General features: G+C 46.4%; 1 protein-coding gene and 1 pseudogene across 1 annotated transcript; one reads left to right on the forward strand and one right to left on the reverse strand.

The window, feature by feature from the left end:
- Nucleotides 1–501: 501 nt before the first annotated feature.
- Nucleotides 502–8,967, reverse strand: LOC134341820 (zinc finger protein 235-like). The gene is made up of 2 exons (XM_063039757.1): nucleotides 8,905–8,967; nucleotides 502–2,883 (listed from the first exon to the last, which is right to left on the reverse strand). Exon 2 carries the CDS (start codon nucleotides 2,558–2,560, stop codon nucleotides 1,424–1,426), a length of 1,137 nt encoding a protein of 378 aa, XP_062895827.1. The 5' UTR covers nucleotides 2,561–2,883; nucleotides 8,905–8,967; the 3' UTR covers nucleotides 502–1,423.
- A 1,717-nt stretch (nucleotides 8,968–10,684) lies between these two features.
- The window catches only part of LOC134341823 (zinc finger protein 850-like), a 30,654-nt pseudogene continuing 26,963 nt past the window's right edge, over nucleotides 10,685–14,375 (forward strand).

Raw genomic sequence — 14,375 nt, forward strand, 5'->3', positions numbered from 1 at the left:
AAGTATTTATCAACCTCTGCCTCGTCAAATGGGGGTACCAATTTATCTTCACGACTGGCCTTAAACTTATCACCAGAGTCTAACGCGAGACCCTTTTGCTGCAATCTCTCTATCTTTTCCAGCTCGAACAGCCACTGTCTTTCTGCTTCCTCCCTGTTTTTCTGCCTCTTCTCTGTTTTTCCACCTCTTCTCTCTGTTTTCCTGCCTGTCTAGCCTCAACCTGCCTCTGCCTTTCCACAGCCTCCATCTTTATTTTTTCTAACTTGTACTGGAGCTCAAGCTCACTAGGTTTACTTTCAGGAAACAACTCCAACTCCTCCACATTAAACACACCCTCAGATACATAATGCTCAGTTATGATCTTCTGCATCTGTGCCCTTCTGATTGTCAATTTCACCTTAGCAAGTTTTAACCTTTTAGCAATACTCAACAACTCAATCCTTCTGGTGTCCTTTAGTGCCTCAGAGGTTGGCGCTTCCAGACATCTATCAACATCCATTGCTGCTGAATTTCCATACACAAATAAATCAAAAGGGATTTCCCCAATGAAATCGATAATTAATCAATACGCCTCCAAATCTGTTCCTCTCCCGGATGCAGGCCTCAATTTTGTTATGAACCGTAACACTTCAGAAATGAGTCAGCAGCAATAGACTACACCTGGAGTCTGTTTTTGATGTTAAATCCACTATCTTTATTAGTATCTACTAACAATATAGTATTTTAAGCAAGATAAACAAAAGTTAACAGAGCTATGTGTACATGTGTGTAAATATAAACCCCAAACTATTGAGCTCAGGGGAAACAAGGCTTGGAGTCTTGAGATGGTAAAGTATGAAAGTTCAGTACAACCACAGAATAGTTGAGGAGAGAGAGATATTTGTAATCCAGAGTAAATGTCGAGAGAAGGCAATAACGTTGAGTTCCACAGCTTCCACAGTGGTAAAACGAGAGAACAGTCGCTGTAGGTTTTATCCGTCGTCGTTCCAAGTCCACATACAAACTATCACCGAAAGTGACTTGTCACAAGGGGTATCGTCTTCATGTGAATTACCACACCACACCACACCCAGGCAAGGGTTAACACATAAGTGGTCTTCACAGGATACCCCAAATCCAATCCACTCCTATAGATCAAACGAGGTGACAACCACACATTCGATGTACACTGAATTGATAATTAACCCACACTTGTGGGCATAGGAAAGTTCTAAACAGTGACCCTTGGCCACTAGTTCCCTGGTTTCAATCCTTCCATTTTTCCTCCTTCATCTCCGTCTGACTCTGAGTGTCTGTGTCCTTGGTTAAAACTAAACAAGCTGTGAGCGATGTAAACAAGCTGCAAGTCAGACTGATTCGCCGTCTTAATCTCTCTCTCTCTCTCTCTCAGAATGACAGTCCACAGCAAACAAAACCTAGGGATTCATAACAATGGCCACTCCCCATTGTGAACTGACTGGTGTGCCAGTAGTTTGGATGACTGAGAGAATCCCTTCCCACATTCTGAGCAGATGAAAGGCTTCTCCCCAGTGTGAACTCGCTGATGACTCTGGAGGTTGGATGACTGAGTGAATCCTTTCCCACATTCTGAGCAGGTGAACGGCTTCTCCCCAGTGTGAACTCGCTGGTGTCTCTGTAGGGTAGATGATCGAGCAAATCTCTTCCCACATTCTGAGCAGGTGAATGGCTTCTCCCCAGTGTGAACTCGCTGATGACTCTGTAGGTCGGAAGACCAAGTGAATCTCTTCTCACAGACCGAGCAGGTGAATGGCTTCTCCCCAGTATGAACTCGCTGATGACTCTGTAGATGAGATGACTCAGTGAATCTCTTCCCACATTCTGAGCAGGTGAACGGCTTCTCTCCAGTGTGGACTCGCTGGTGTCTCTGTAGGGTGGAAGAGTGAGTGAATCTCTTCTCACAGACTGAGCAGGTGAATGGCCATTCCCCAGTGTGAACTGACTGGTGTGCCAGTAGTTGGGATGACTGAGTGAATCTCTTCCCACAGACTGAGCAGGTGAACGGCTTCTCCCCCGTGTGAACTTGCTGATGACTCTGTAGGTGGGATGACCGAGTGAATCCCTTCCCGCAGTCTGAGCAGGTGAATGGCTTCTCCCCAGTGTGAACTCGCTGATGACTCTGCAGGGTGGATGACAGTGTGAATCCCTTCCCACAGACTGAGCAGGTGAATGGCTTCTCCCCAGTGTGAACTCGCTGATGACTCTGTAGGTTGGATGACTGAGTGAATCCCTTCCCGCAGACTGAGCAGGTAAATGGCTTCTCTCCAGTGTGAACTCGCTGATGTACCAGTAGGTTGGATGACTCAGTGAATCTCTTCCCACAGTCTGAGCAAGCGAACGGCTTCTCCCCAGTGTGAACTCTATGGTGCCTCTGTAGGTCAGATGACCGAGTGAATCTCTTCCCACATTCTGAGCAGGTGAATGGCTTCTTCCCAGTGTGAACTCGCTGGTGTGTCAGTAGGTGAGATGACCAAGTGAATCCTTTCCCACAGACTGAACAGGTGAACGGCCGCTGCCCAAAGTGAACTCGCTGGTGAGCCATTTGTTCAGATGACCGAGTAAATCCTTCCCCACAAATTCAGCAGATGACCAGCCTCTGCCCGATGTGAACTGACTGGTGTGTCCACAGGTGGGAAGATCGACAGAATCCTTTCTCACACACTGAATAGATGAATGACCTTGCCCAGTGTGAACTTGCTGATGTACCTTCAATTGAGATGACCGGGTGAATCCATTCCCACTGTCTGAGCAGGAAGGATGTTCGATTGAATTCCTTTCTCCACTTCTTAAATATCTGGACAGAGACAGCAAAACTGGCGTGCCGTGTTTGATATTCCAGTAGACAAATTCCTTCTTATTTTTAACCTGTAAAAAGATCATCAAAATCCATCAGTGGGTGTAGGACAACATTTCAGATGAGATTACTTGAGTTGTCAAGGTTTGGTCTGGTATCACACTGTTACAGTGAGGTTCAACCCAAGTTCGACAGAGAAATCATCTTCTGACTGGTCACAGTGCTGGTATCTGGAATGACCATCAATTCCCTGATGCTCTTCCTGTCTCTATCAGAATGGGGCATTTCTGCTGTCTCCAATCTGTGACCTGGCTCAGTTTGACTCTCTCCATTGTTATTATTCCCTGTTCCTGCTGAGCCACATGGGTGCCTGGCTCCACAGTAACTGAAACAGTCTCACGCAAATTGTCTTTCTTGACGTGCAGCGAGGATTTTCTTTTATGTATTATTAACTTAAAGTGCCACCGTTTTAACGCCATATAAAAAATTCCTGCTGAGATGAATGGTTGGTCTGCACAGCTGTTTAAAGGATGCATTTGTGCTGGCTGCTCATTCCACACCTGGATGACCGTCTGTGTGAAGAAGTTTCCCCTCATGTTCCCCTTAACGTTTCACCTTTCACCCCTAACCCATGGCCTCTGGTTGTAGTCCCACCCAATCCCAGTGGAGAAAGTCAGCTTGCTTTTACCCTGTCTATGCCCCTCCATCACAAACAAATCGCCCCTCAGTCTTCCACATTCCAAGGAATAAATTCCTGACCTGTTCAATCTTTCCTTATAACCCAAGTCCTCCAGACCTGGCAACATCCTTGTGAATTTTCTCACAACTCTTTCAACATCTTTTACATCTTTCCTGTAAGTCAGTGACCAACACTGCACACAATATTTCAAATTAGGCCTCACCAATGTCTTATACAACTCAACATAACATCCATCTATTGTTGTCAGTACTTTGGTTCACGAAGGCCAATGGACTGAAATCCTGCTTTCCGTCTCTATCTTACTGTGACACCACTTTCAGTGAGGTAAGGACTTGTACTCCCAGGTCCCTTTCTTCTACAACAGTCCTCCGTGCCCGACCAGTCACTGTGAAAAACCTGCCTTGGTAGGTCATACCAAAGTGCAACAACTCGCACTTGTCTGCATTAAATTCAATTTTCCGCTTCTCAAACCATTTTCCCAGCTGGTCCAGATCGCACTGCAAGTCATGATAGTCTTCCTCACTGTCCACTACACAACCAATCTTGGTGTCATTCACAAATTTGCTGATCCAGTTAACCACACTGTCATCCAGATTACTGATATAAATAACAAACAACAACAGATCCAGCACTGATCCCTATGACACACCACTAGTCACAGGCCTCCAGTCAGAGAGGCAACCATGTACTACCACTCTCTGGCTTCTCCCAAAGCCAGTGTCTCATCCAATTTACTATCTCATCTTGAATGCTGAGTGACTTAACCTTCCTGATCAACCTCCCATATGAGACTTTGTCAAGTGCCTTGCTAAAGTCCATGTAGACAACATCCACTGCCTTGCCTTCATCCACTTTCCTGATAACTTCCTCCAGAGACTCTATAAGATTGGTTAGACATGACCTACCGTGCACAAAGCCATGCTGTCTATCCTTTATCAGTCCACACCTAACCAAATACTTACAGTATATATCCGGTTCCTGCACATACGTTCCAATAACTTACCCAAAAACTATTGGGAAACTTTCAGAAACCAACAGCAGACAACTAAAATAAAGTCAAATGAGCTCAGGGTGTGGAATCATGATATTGTAGTCATTAATGAGTCTTGGTAGCACCCAACAGTCTGAGGCATTTAGAGGAACAAAATATCCCGGGCCTCAATATCTCTTGAAAACCAAGATTCCCTGCACCTGTAACTTTTCAACTTTTATTTTGCAGGCACATACAAACTCTACATCCTCAAAATTTCACTTCTGAAGGCCTCCCACTTACCAAGTACTCTTTTGCCAGAAAGCAGCCTGTCCCAAACCACACTTGTCAGATCCTTTCTCAGACCATCAAAATTGACCTTTCTCCAATTTAGAATCTCAACCCGTGGTGCACACCTCTCGTTTTCCATATTTACTTTGAATCTCATGGCATTATGATCACTAATTTCTGTCACCAGCCCTGGATCATTTCCTAACAGCTTATTGCCCTTTTACTGTATGGGAGTCCCTGTCAATATATGGAAAGTTAAAATCACTTACTGGAACAACCTTTGTATCGTGGCATGGTGCAATCTCTCTGCAAATTTATTCCTCTAAATCCCTCAGACTGTTGGATGCAACCAAGTCCCAACAATGGATACAACTTCATAATTCCCTGTCCTGAGCCCATCTGGCTTCCCTACGATGCTTCTTGCATTGTGATATACACAGCTCAGCACATTCATCGCACCATGCTCAACCATTTGATTGCTGACTCTGTCTGAGGTCTGAACAACATCTGACTGGTGTCAAGAAAACAAACTCTCCCTCATTGTCACAAAAACAAAGGAGCTGATTGTGGACTACAGGAGGAATGGAGACAGGCAACCCCTTATTGACATCAATGGATCTGGGGTTACGAAGGTGAACAATTTTAAGTTCCTCAGTATAAACATCACCAAGGATCTCACATACAACCATATAACAATTACAGCACAGAAACAGGCCATATCAGCCCTTCTAGTCCATGCTGAATGCTTACTCTCACCTAGTCCCACTGACCTACACTCAGCCCATAACCCTCCATTCCTTTCCTGTCCATATAGCTATCCAATTTTTCTTTAAATGACAATATCGAGCCTGCTTCTACCACTTCTACCAGAAGCTCATTCCACACAGCTACCACTCTCTGAGTAAAGAACTTCCCCTCATGTTACCCCTAAACTTCTGCCCCCTAACTCTCAACTCATGTCCTCTTATTTGAATTTCACCTACTCTCAATGGAAAAAGCCTATGCACGTCAACTCTATCTCCCTCATAATTTTAAATACCACTGTCAAGTCCCCCCTCAACCTTCTACGCTCCAAAGAATAAAGACCCAACTTGTTCAACCTTTCTCTGTAACTGAGGTGCTGAAACCCAGGTAGCATTCCAGTAAATCTCTGTATTCTCTCTATTTTGTTGACATCTTTCCTATTATTCGGTGACCAGAACTGTACACAATACTCCAAATTTGGCCTTACCAATGCCTTGTACAATTTTAACATTACATCCCAACTCCTATACTCAATCCTCTGATTTGTAAAGGCCAGCATACCAAAAGCTTTCTTCACCACCCCATCCACCTGAGATACCACCTTCAGGGAATGATGCACCATTATTCCTAGATCCCTCTGTTCTACTGCATTCTTCAATGCCCTACCATTTACCATGTATGTCCTATTTTGATTAGTCCTACCAAAATGTAGCACCTCACACTTACCAGCATTAAACTCCATTTGCCATCTTTCATGTACATGGTCTGTACATACCGGCTGTGTTGTAAAAAGAGACACAGCAGCACCTCTTTCACCTCAGATGGTTGAAGAAGTTGGGGATGGGGCCCAAAATACGAAGGTCTTTCTACAGGGACACACAATTGAGAGCATCCTGACTGGCTGCATCACTGCCTGGTATGGGAACTGTACTTCCCTTAATCGCAGGAACCTGCAGAGAGTGGTGCGGACAGCCCAGCGCATCTGTAGATGTGAACTTCCCACTATTCAGGACATTTACAGAGACAGGTGTGTGAAAAGGGGCGAAAGGATATCGGGGACTCAATTCACTACAACCACAAACTGTTCCTGCTGCTACCATCCAGGAAATGGTACCACAGCAAAAGGACCAACAGGCTCCGGGACATCATCTTCCACCAGGCCGTCAGACTGATTAATTCATGCTGATACAATTGCATTTCTATGTTATATTGACTGTCCTATGTATAAACTATCTGCTATAAATTACTATGAATCACACTTTTGCACATTTAGATGGAGATTAGAATGTAAAGATTTCTACTCCTCATGTATATGAAGGATGTATGTAATAAAGTCAATTCAATTCAATTCACCCTCCCCACTATCTGTTCTGTCATTCTGGCTCCCATTCCCCCCACAACTTATTTTAACCACATCACCCCTCCCCCCAACACTGGCACTAGCGAGCCTTACCACTGGGATATTAGTCCCCTCTTATTCTATTCCTCTAACTAACGAATCCCCTATCACCCCTTTGATTTTTCTCTGCCAGGTAATCTCAACAGTTGCTAAAGTGTCCCACCTGATGTTGTGCGGGATGGACACAAGATTACTCTGCGATGGCTATTTAACTTCATTCCCCTTCCTGACTCTCACCCAGTTTCCTGTGTCCTACACCTTGGGTGTAACTCACATCTCTTCATGTCATATCTATCCATGAGCCCCCTCCAACTCCTGGATGATCCAGAATTCATCCATTTCAAGTTCCAACTCCTAAAAGTGCAGGGTTACAAGCTGCAGCTGGATGCACATCTTGTACATGAGGACATCAGGGACACTGGAGGTGTCCATACCTTCCCACCAATCTCTCCTCAAATTTGTATTGACCAGTGTGCACATAAAGCTTGTATTATGCATTTTTTACCCACATGTGCACAGTGAATTTTATATAGAGCGGTATTCATTTTAACAGCTATCAAATCACTGTCAATAAGAACTTTGATCTCCTCTGGGTTTGATTAAGTTCACCTGCACTCTCACACAACCTATGTTGCAGGCCTGTAACAGGTAATGAAGGATTTTCTCGCCAGTGCTTTTGCACACAGTCCATATGTGGTTTGCTTGCTAAATGACGCTTAAAAAAGTCAGATTTACAAATATCACTCCACTTCTTCCCACTTGCAAATTCTCCAGCAACCTTTACATCGCCACAATACACACAGTTAACACCAGTTTCTGTATTGTACATAAATATTTCCCCTGAACCCTCCTCCAGGTGACTGACGGTGGTGAACTCAGTGATGGCAATGCCAATGAATATGAAGGGAAGGGCAGTAGTCTGTCTCATTGGAGTCTGGCACATTTGTGATGTGAAAGCTACTTGTTGCCCAGGGCAAAGGTGTTTGATATCATTATGTACCCAGAGAGAATGGGTCAAAACATGTCCTCACGGAGAGAAAGTCCAGAAAAGAAGGAGGTGGAACCAGCAACACACACAAAATGTTGGAGGAACTCAGCAGGCCAGGCAGCATCTATGGAAAAGAGTACTGCCTTGCAGAGGGTGGTTAGGGGAGCAGAGAAGGCTATTGGGGTCTCCCTCCCTTCTGTCCAAGACCTCTTTCAGAGGCGATGCCTCCAGAAGACACGGTACATCATTAAAGACCCCTCACACCCTCTCCATGAACTGTTTGTTCTTCTGCCATCAGGCAAACGTTACAGGAGCATCAAAACTAAAACCACAAGGCGACTACACAGCTTCTTCCCACAGGCAGTCAGACTGCTAAATAGCTGCTCTACCTGACTCTGCTTTGGACACTTTTAACTTGCACTGGACATTTATAACTGATTTTAACTGACATGTAGCTGTTGTGTTTTACTATTTATTGTTAGGTTTATTATTCAGTGTTGCGTTTGTTATGTTATGATCGCACTGCCCCTGAGAAACGCTGTCTCATTCTGCCCTGCAGAGCTGATGTACGGTTAGAATGACAATAGAGTTTCTTGAATCTTGAATCTTGAATCTAATGCTGAGTTCCTCCAGCAATTTGTGTGTGTTGCTTGGATTTCCAGCATCTGCAGATTTTCTCTTGTTTGTGACTGGAGGCAGAACAAAGGTGATTTTCTCAACAGCTGATGTAAAAGATTTTGTTCCCTTTCTCCGAGTTCCCGATCCTTGCATTTAGACAGCTGGAGCTCAGCTCTGTCTGAGAGATCCATCGGTTCCCATTCCCTCATCAGCCGGAAGCTCCCCGGGGCCCGTGTACGGATGGTGGGGCTGAGAGAGAGGGAAGAGAGCTGGACTGTCCCGGGATTGCGGGTCACGGAGTCCGGAGCTCACAGCAACTACCCGAAGTCGGTGTTGAAAACGCCCGCCCGGTGAGACCCCCAACCCGGAGATCCCTTCTTACCTCAACCGATCATCCGGGGCCTTTTGTGCACCGCGCGCTGGTGAGCTCGAGCTTGGTCGGTTTAACGGCTGGGCTACTAATCACGTGACCAGTCCCTCCCCCACCGCTGTCAACAGAGGAGTCACGCGCTGCACTATTCCCATTGGTACGAACCGATGTCAATCATTGCTTCCAGCCAATAGCGGAGGCGGACCAGCCGAGAGGGCGTTACCCCCGCTGACACCGTCTCCCGAACTTTCCGTCACGGCGGGACAACCGTCAAAGTAAATGTCCGCTTTCTGATTTATTTCCATTTCCCTCCGAGGGAAGTTGGGGCGTTTGTGAAGCGTCTCCTGCGGCCGGAGTCTGATGTGTCGCTGAGAGGTAGGAGGAGACCGCTCGGCCCGTCGGTTTGATGCCGGTTCCCCGGGGAGGGAGAGGGGGATTTTATTGAAAGGATGAAGACGGTGAGAGAGGGGGCGGACAGGATGTTTGTCCCGGTGGGGACAGGAGGGGCTCATCTGTGGAAATGTCTGAGCCCACGGTGGTGGCGAGCAGAGGGATTCACCACATTGGGGGGCAAACACCGGCAGACTGTTGCCCTGCAAGCGGGGCCAATGGTCCGGGCAAAGTGACAATTATTTGTGTTTTGTTGAGACTGTACCTGGAATATGGTGTAAAATCCCGCTCCCCACACTAACACGGGTCATACAGACCAAAGAACAAACTGCCGGAGGAACTCAGTGGGTCGGGCAGCATCTGTGGAGGGAAATGGACCGTCAACATTTCGGGCCGAGACCCTCCCTCTGGACTGAGAGTGGACGGGAAATAGTCAGAGAAAAGAGGTGAGGGGTGGGGATGGGGCAAGAGCTGGGGAGTGAGAGGTGGATCCAGGTGAGGGGGAGGTGGGAAGGTGGAAATAGTGATGGGGTGGGAGGTGAGTGGTTGGGGCAACACGGGGCTGCAGAAGATGGAAATTAATTCCATAGAGGATTAACAAAGAGGTTAGAGAGTATTTGTTATTGAGAGTGCAATGAAGATTCACCAGACTGATCCCTGGAGTGGTGGGGTCATCATATGAAGAAAGATCAAATGCGATAACCCTTTCGTTTAGAGAATCGAGGACTGAGAGGTGAACACATTGAAATACACAACATCATTACCGGTTGAACCAGGGATCCCAGTCTCTGAAAAAGGGGGTGGACTGTCCGGGAAATGTCTCCATTCTGAGGGTGGTGAATATCTGTAAATCCCCACCACAGAGGGGGTTAAAATCTATTGCTATGAATTAGGTTCTATTGCTGCCACAGAGACAACGAATTACATGATATCTGCCGGTGCTATTAAACCTGATTCTGATCATTGGTATGGGAGACCCACCACCGGTCACCTGATCCCAGTTACCACAGATCGTAATGCGAGATTGAAGCCTTTTCTATTTATTTGTGTTCTTCAGTTGAGTCAAGTTTCCCTCTGTGGTTCCAAAGCAGAAGCTCAGTCTGTCTAATATTTCCACACAATTAAAATGGGGAATTTGTTTATTCTTATCACGTACTGAGCTACAGTGAAAATCTTGCCTGACGTACCATCCACACAGATCGATACATTACAACAGTACATTGAGCTGATATACGACAAAACAATAACTGTAACAAAGCATTATGGCTGCAGAGAAAGTGCAGTGCAGATAGACATATGGGGCAGGTCATGTCGGTTACATTGTGAGGTCGAGTCCATTTTATTGGACTGGAGACCATTAATTTGCTTACAACCGCAGACGGGAAGCTGTCCATGAGCCTGGTGGTACGCGCTTTAAGGATTTTGTATCTCTTCCCCAATGGGGGATTGGGTGTTTCTCTGTCCCTGTACCTTCCCGTACTTGTGCACTTGGGAATAAATTCAACAGGACCTGAGACAACTCAGTGAGATTTGATTAGTGATGATCATCTTGGCAGCTCGGTAGGTCGAATGTACAGGGACAGTACACTGTGAAATGTAAAGAGACAGTACACTGTTGAATGAAAGTCCCTGAACAGTGTCGATGAGCAGAGGGATATTGGATCCAAGTTCACAGCTCCCTGAAAGAGACTGCACAGATTGATCGGGTGGTTCAGAGCTGCAACGAGAGGCTGGACAAACTTGTGTTTTCTCCAGAGCGGCGCAGGTTGGGGTAAGACTGGATGGACATTTATAAGATTAAAAGAGGAATAGATAGAGCGGACAGACGATATATTTTTTCCTGGGGGTTGAAATGTCTAATACATTTAGGGTGAGAGGAGATGTGAAGGACAAGTGTTACGAGATCAGAGGTTTCATTTTGCTGTGGGTGTCACTGTGAGAGAGGCTGCAGGAGGCGGGAGTATGACGTCAGTACACTGACTGCTGGAGCTCTCAGTCTCAGAGAAGCAGAGAGAGACAGAGAGAGACAGAGACAGGGAGAGAGAGAGAGAAGAGAGGGAGAGGAGAGAAAAGAGAGAGAAAGAGAGGGCGAGGGAGACACACAAACACACACTTTGGAATACGGCTCGACGACTGAAAATCTTCTGTGATTTGTATTTCGTTTTCCCAGCGTAGAATCTGTGAAATTCTTTGTGATTACTTTCTCGTTGCATTTCAATGTGGATTTACAAACTTCCCCATTGCGTGGATAACTGAAACTTGCCATCTTGAAACTTTCAGAACTGTTCCTAAACTTGAGAGTTTGGCAGCCACAAACGCATAACACTGTTAACTTCTGTTTAGAAGAGTAGTTTGTTTAATTGTCTCTATACTAATACAGATAGTAGTTTATACTAATACAGACTGAGTTTGTGGTCTATCGCTGCTGTACATAACACAGAGTGACGGGCGGGTCGCTGGAGTCTCTCCCTGGGTTGTGGGACCCACCGGTCACGTGATCCTGTTCGCCCCGCCCATTTAACCGCAGACGGGCAGCAGCAGCGTGTCTGCTCCCGAGGCCCCGCCCTCCGGATGACGCAAAGTCTCTTTGCGCATGCTCACTGTCGCCAGGTGGCCGGTGTTTGCCTTTCCGCTCAGTGCTGAAGCGAGTTGTCTGCGGGATCGGGAAGGGCCGATCGCCTCCTTGATCGGGGAGCCGGGGGTCGGGATCACTATTTACGGGCCGAAGATATCACTTTCCCATCGGTGAGTACTGAGACCGATCCCGAGCGGGGAGATCTGATGTTGGCCGTCAGCCCCGAACTGCGGGCCAATTACTCATTTAGTACCCAGTTATCTGGGCTCGTCAGAAACGTGTCGACTCCACTTAATCTGCATTGAACGACCCAAACCAGGAGCCCAGGCTGTCTCTTTCCGCAGAATTGAAATGGAAGTCCCGCCAACAGGTCACGTGAGGCTATTTAGCCCCGCCCTCCGCTTTGTGACGCAAGATCACGTGGTGTGTGCTCACGGTCCCCCATGGGTGGTGACTCTCCGGGCCCCCTAGTAGCAGCAGAGATACAGAGGAGCAGATTGAGAGGCAGATTCTGGAAAGGTGCAAAAATAACAGGGTTGTTATCATGGGTGCCTTTAACTTCCCTAATATTGATTGGCATCTGATTCGTTCCAAGGGTTTAGATGGGGCAGAGTTTAAGTGTGTCCAGGACCAATTCCTGTCACAGTATGTGGACAGGCCGACCAGTGTGAATGCCATACTAGATCTAGTATTAGGTAATGAACCGGGTCAGGTCACAGATCTCTCAGTGGGTGAGCATCTGGGGGACAGTGACCACCGCTCCCTTGCATTTCTCATTATCATGGAAAAGGATACAGTCAGAGAGGACAGGAAAATTTTTAATTGGGGAAGGGCAAGTTATGAGGCTATAAATCTAGAACTTGCGGGTGTGAATTGGGATGATGTTTTTGCAGAGAAATGTACTATGGACATGTGGTCGATGTTTAGAGATCTCTTGCAGGATGTTAGGAATAAATCTGTCCCGGTGAGGAAGATAAAGAATGGTAGGGTGAAGGAACCATGGGTGACAAGTGAGGTGGAAAATCTAGTCAGGTGGAAGAAGGCAGCATACATGAGGTTTGGGAAGCAAGGATCAGATGGGTCTATTGAGGAATATAGGGAAGCAAGAAAGGAGCTTAAGAAGGGGCTGAGAAGAGCAAGAAGGGGGCACAAGAAGGCCTTGGCGAGTAGGGTAAAGGAAAACCCCAAGGCATTCTTCAATTATGTGAAGAACAAAAGGATGACAGGAGTGAAGGTAGGACCGATTAGAGATAAAGGTGGGAAGATGTGCCTGGAGGCTGTGGGAGTGAGCAAGGTCCTCAATGAATACTTCTCTTCGGTATTCACCAATGAGAGGGAACTTGATGATGGTGAGGACAATATGAGTGAGGTTGATGTTCTGGAGCATGTTGATATTAAGGGAGAGGAAGGGTTGGAGTTGTTAAAATACATTAGGACAGGTAAGTCCCCGGTGCCTGACAGAATATTCCCCAGGCTGCTCCACGAGGCGAGAGAAGAGATTGCTGAGACTCTGGCTAGGATCTTTATGTTGTCCACGGGAATGGTACCAGAGGATTGGAGGGAGGCGAATGTTGTTCCCTTGTTCAAAAAAGGTAGTAGGGATAGTCCTGGTAATTATAGACCAGTGAGCCTTATGTCTGTGGTGGGAAAGCTGTTGGAAAAGATTCTTAGAGATAGGATCTCTGGGCATTAAGAATCATGATCTGATCAGGGACAGTCAGCATGGCTTTGTGAAGTGCAGATCGTGTCTAACTAGCCTGATAGAGTTCTTTGAGGAGGTGACAAGGCATATAGATGAGGGTAGTGCAGTGGATGTGATCTACATGGATTTTAGTAAGGCATTTGACAAGGTTCCACACAGTAGGCTTATTCAGAAAGTTAGAAGGCATGGGATGCAGGGAAGTTTGGCCAGATGGATTCAGAATTGGCTTGCCTGCAGAAGGCAGAGGGTGGTGGTGGAGGGAGTACATTCAGATTGGAGGATTGTGACTAGTGGTGTCCCACAAGGATCTGTTCAGGGACGTCTAATTTTCATGATTTTTATTAATGACCTGGATGTGGGGGTAGAAGGGTGGGTTGGCAAGTTTGCAGATGACACAAAGGTTGGTGGAATTGTAGATAGTGTAGAGGATTGTCAAAGATTGCAGAGAGACATTGATAGGATGCAGAAGTGGGCTGAGAAGTGGCAGATGGAGTTCAACCCGGAGAAGTGTGAGGTGGTACACTTTGGAAGGACTAACTCTAAGGCAGGGTACAAAGTAAATGGCAAGATACTTGGTAGTGTGGAGGAGCAAAGGGATCTGGGGGTACATGTCCACAGATCCCTGAAAGTTGCCTCACAGGTAGATAGGTAAATAATTTAGCTGAACTTCTTCTTCACTGCTCTTTTCAACGTTTTTGGTCATTTTCACTAATTTCAAAGGACTGTGCCTCAGATAGCTGGGTTGTTGCAATGCGCTTCTAAAGTCTGACAGCAGACTAGCGAATGAATCTTCAATGGAGCAGATTCAGAAACCAA

The sequence above is a fragment of the Mobula hypostoma genome, unplaced genomic scaffold, assembly GCF_963921235.1.
Source record: "Mobula hypostoma unplaced genomic scaffold, sMobHyp1.1 scaffold_110, whole genome shotgun sequence".
Taxonomy (NCBI): Eukaryota; Metazoa; Chordata; class Chondrichthyes; order Myliobatiformes; family Myliobatidae; genus Mobula; species Mobula hypostoma.

What these genes read in the sequence shown, in the direction of transcription:
- LOC134341820 (XM_063039757.1), bottom strand. Translation starts at nt 2,560, where the DNA reads ATGGCTCACCAGCGAGTTCACTTTGGGCAGCGGCCGTTCACCTGTTCA.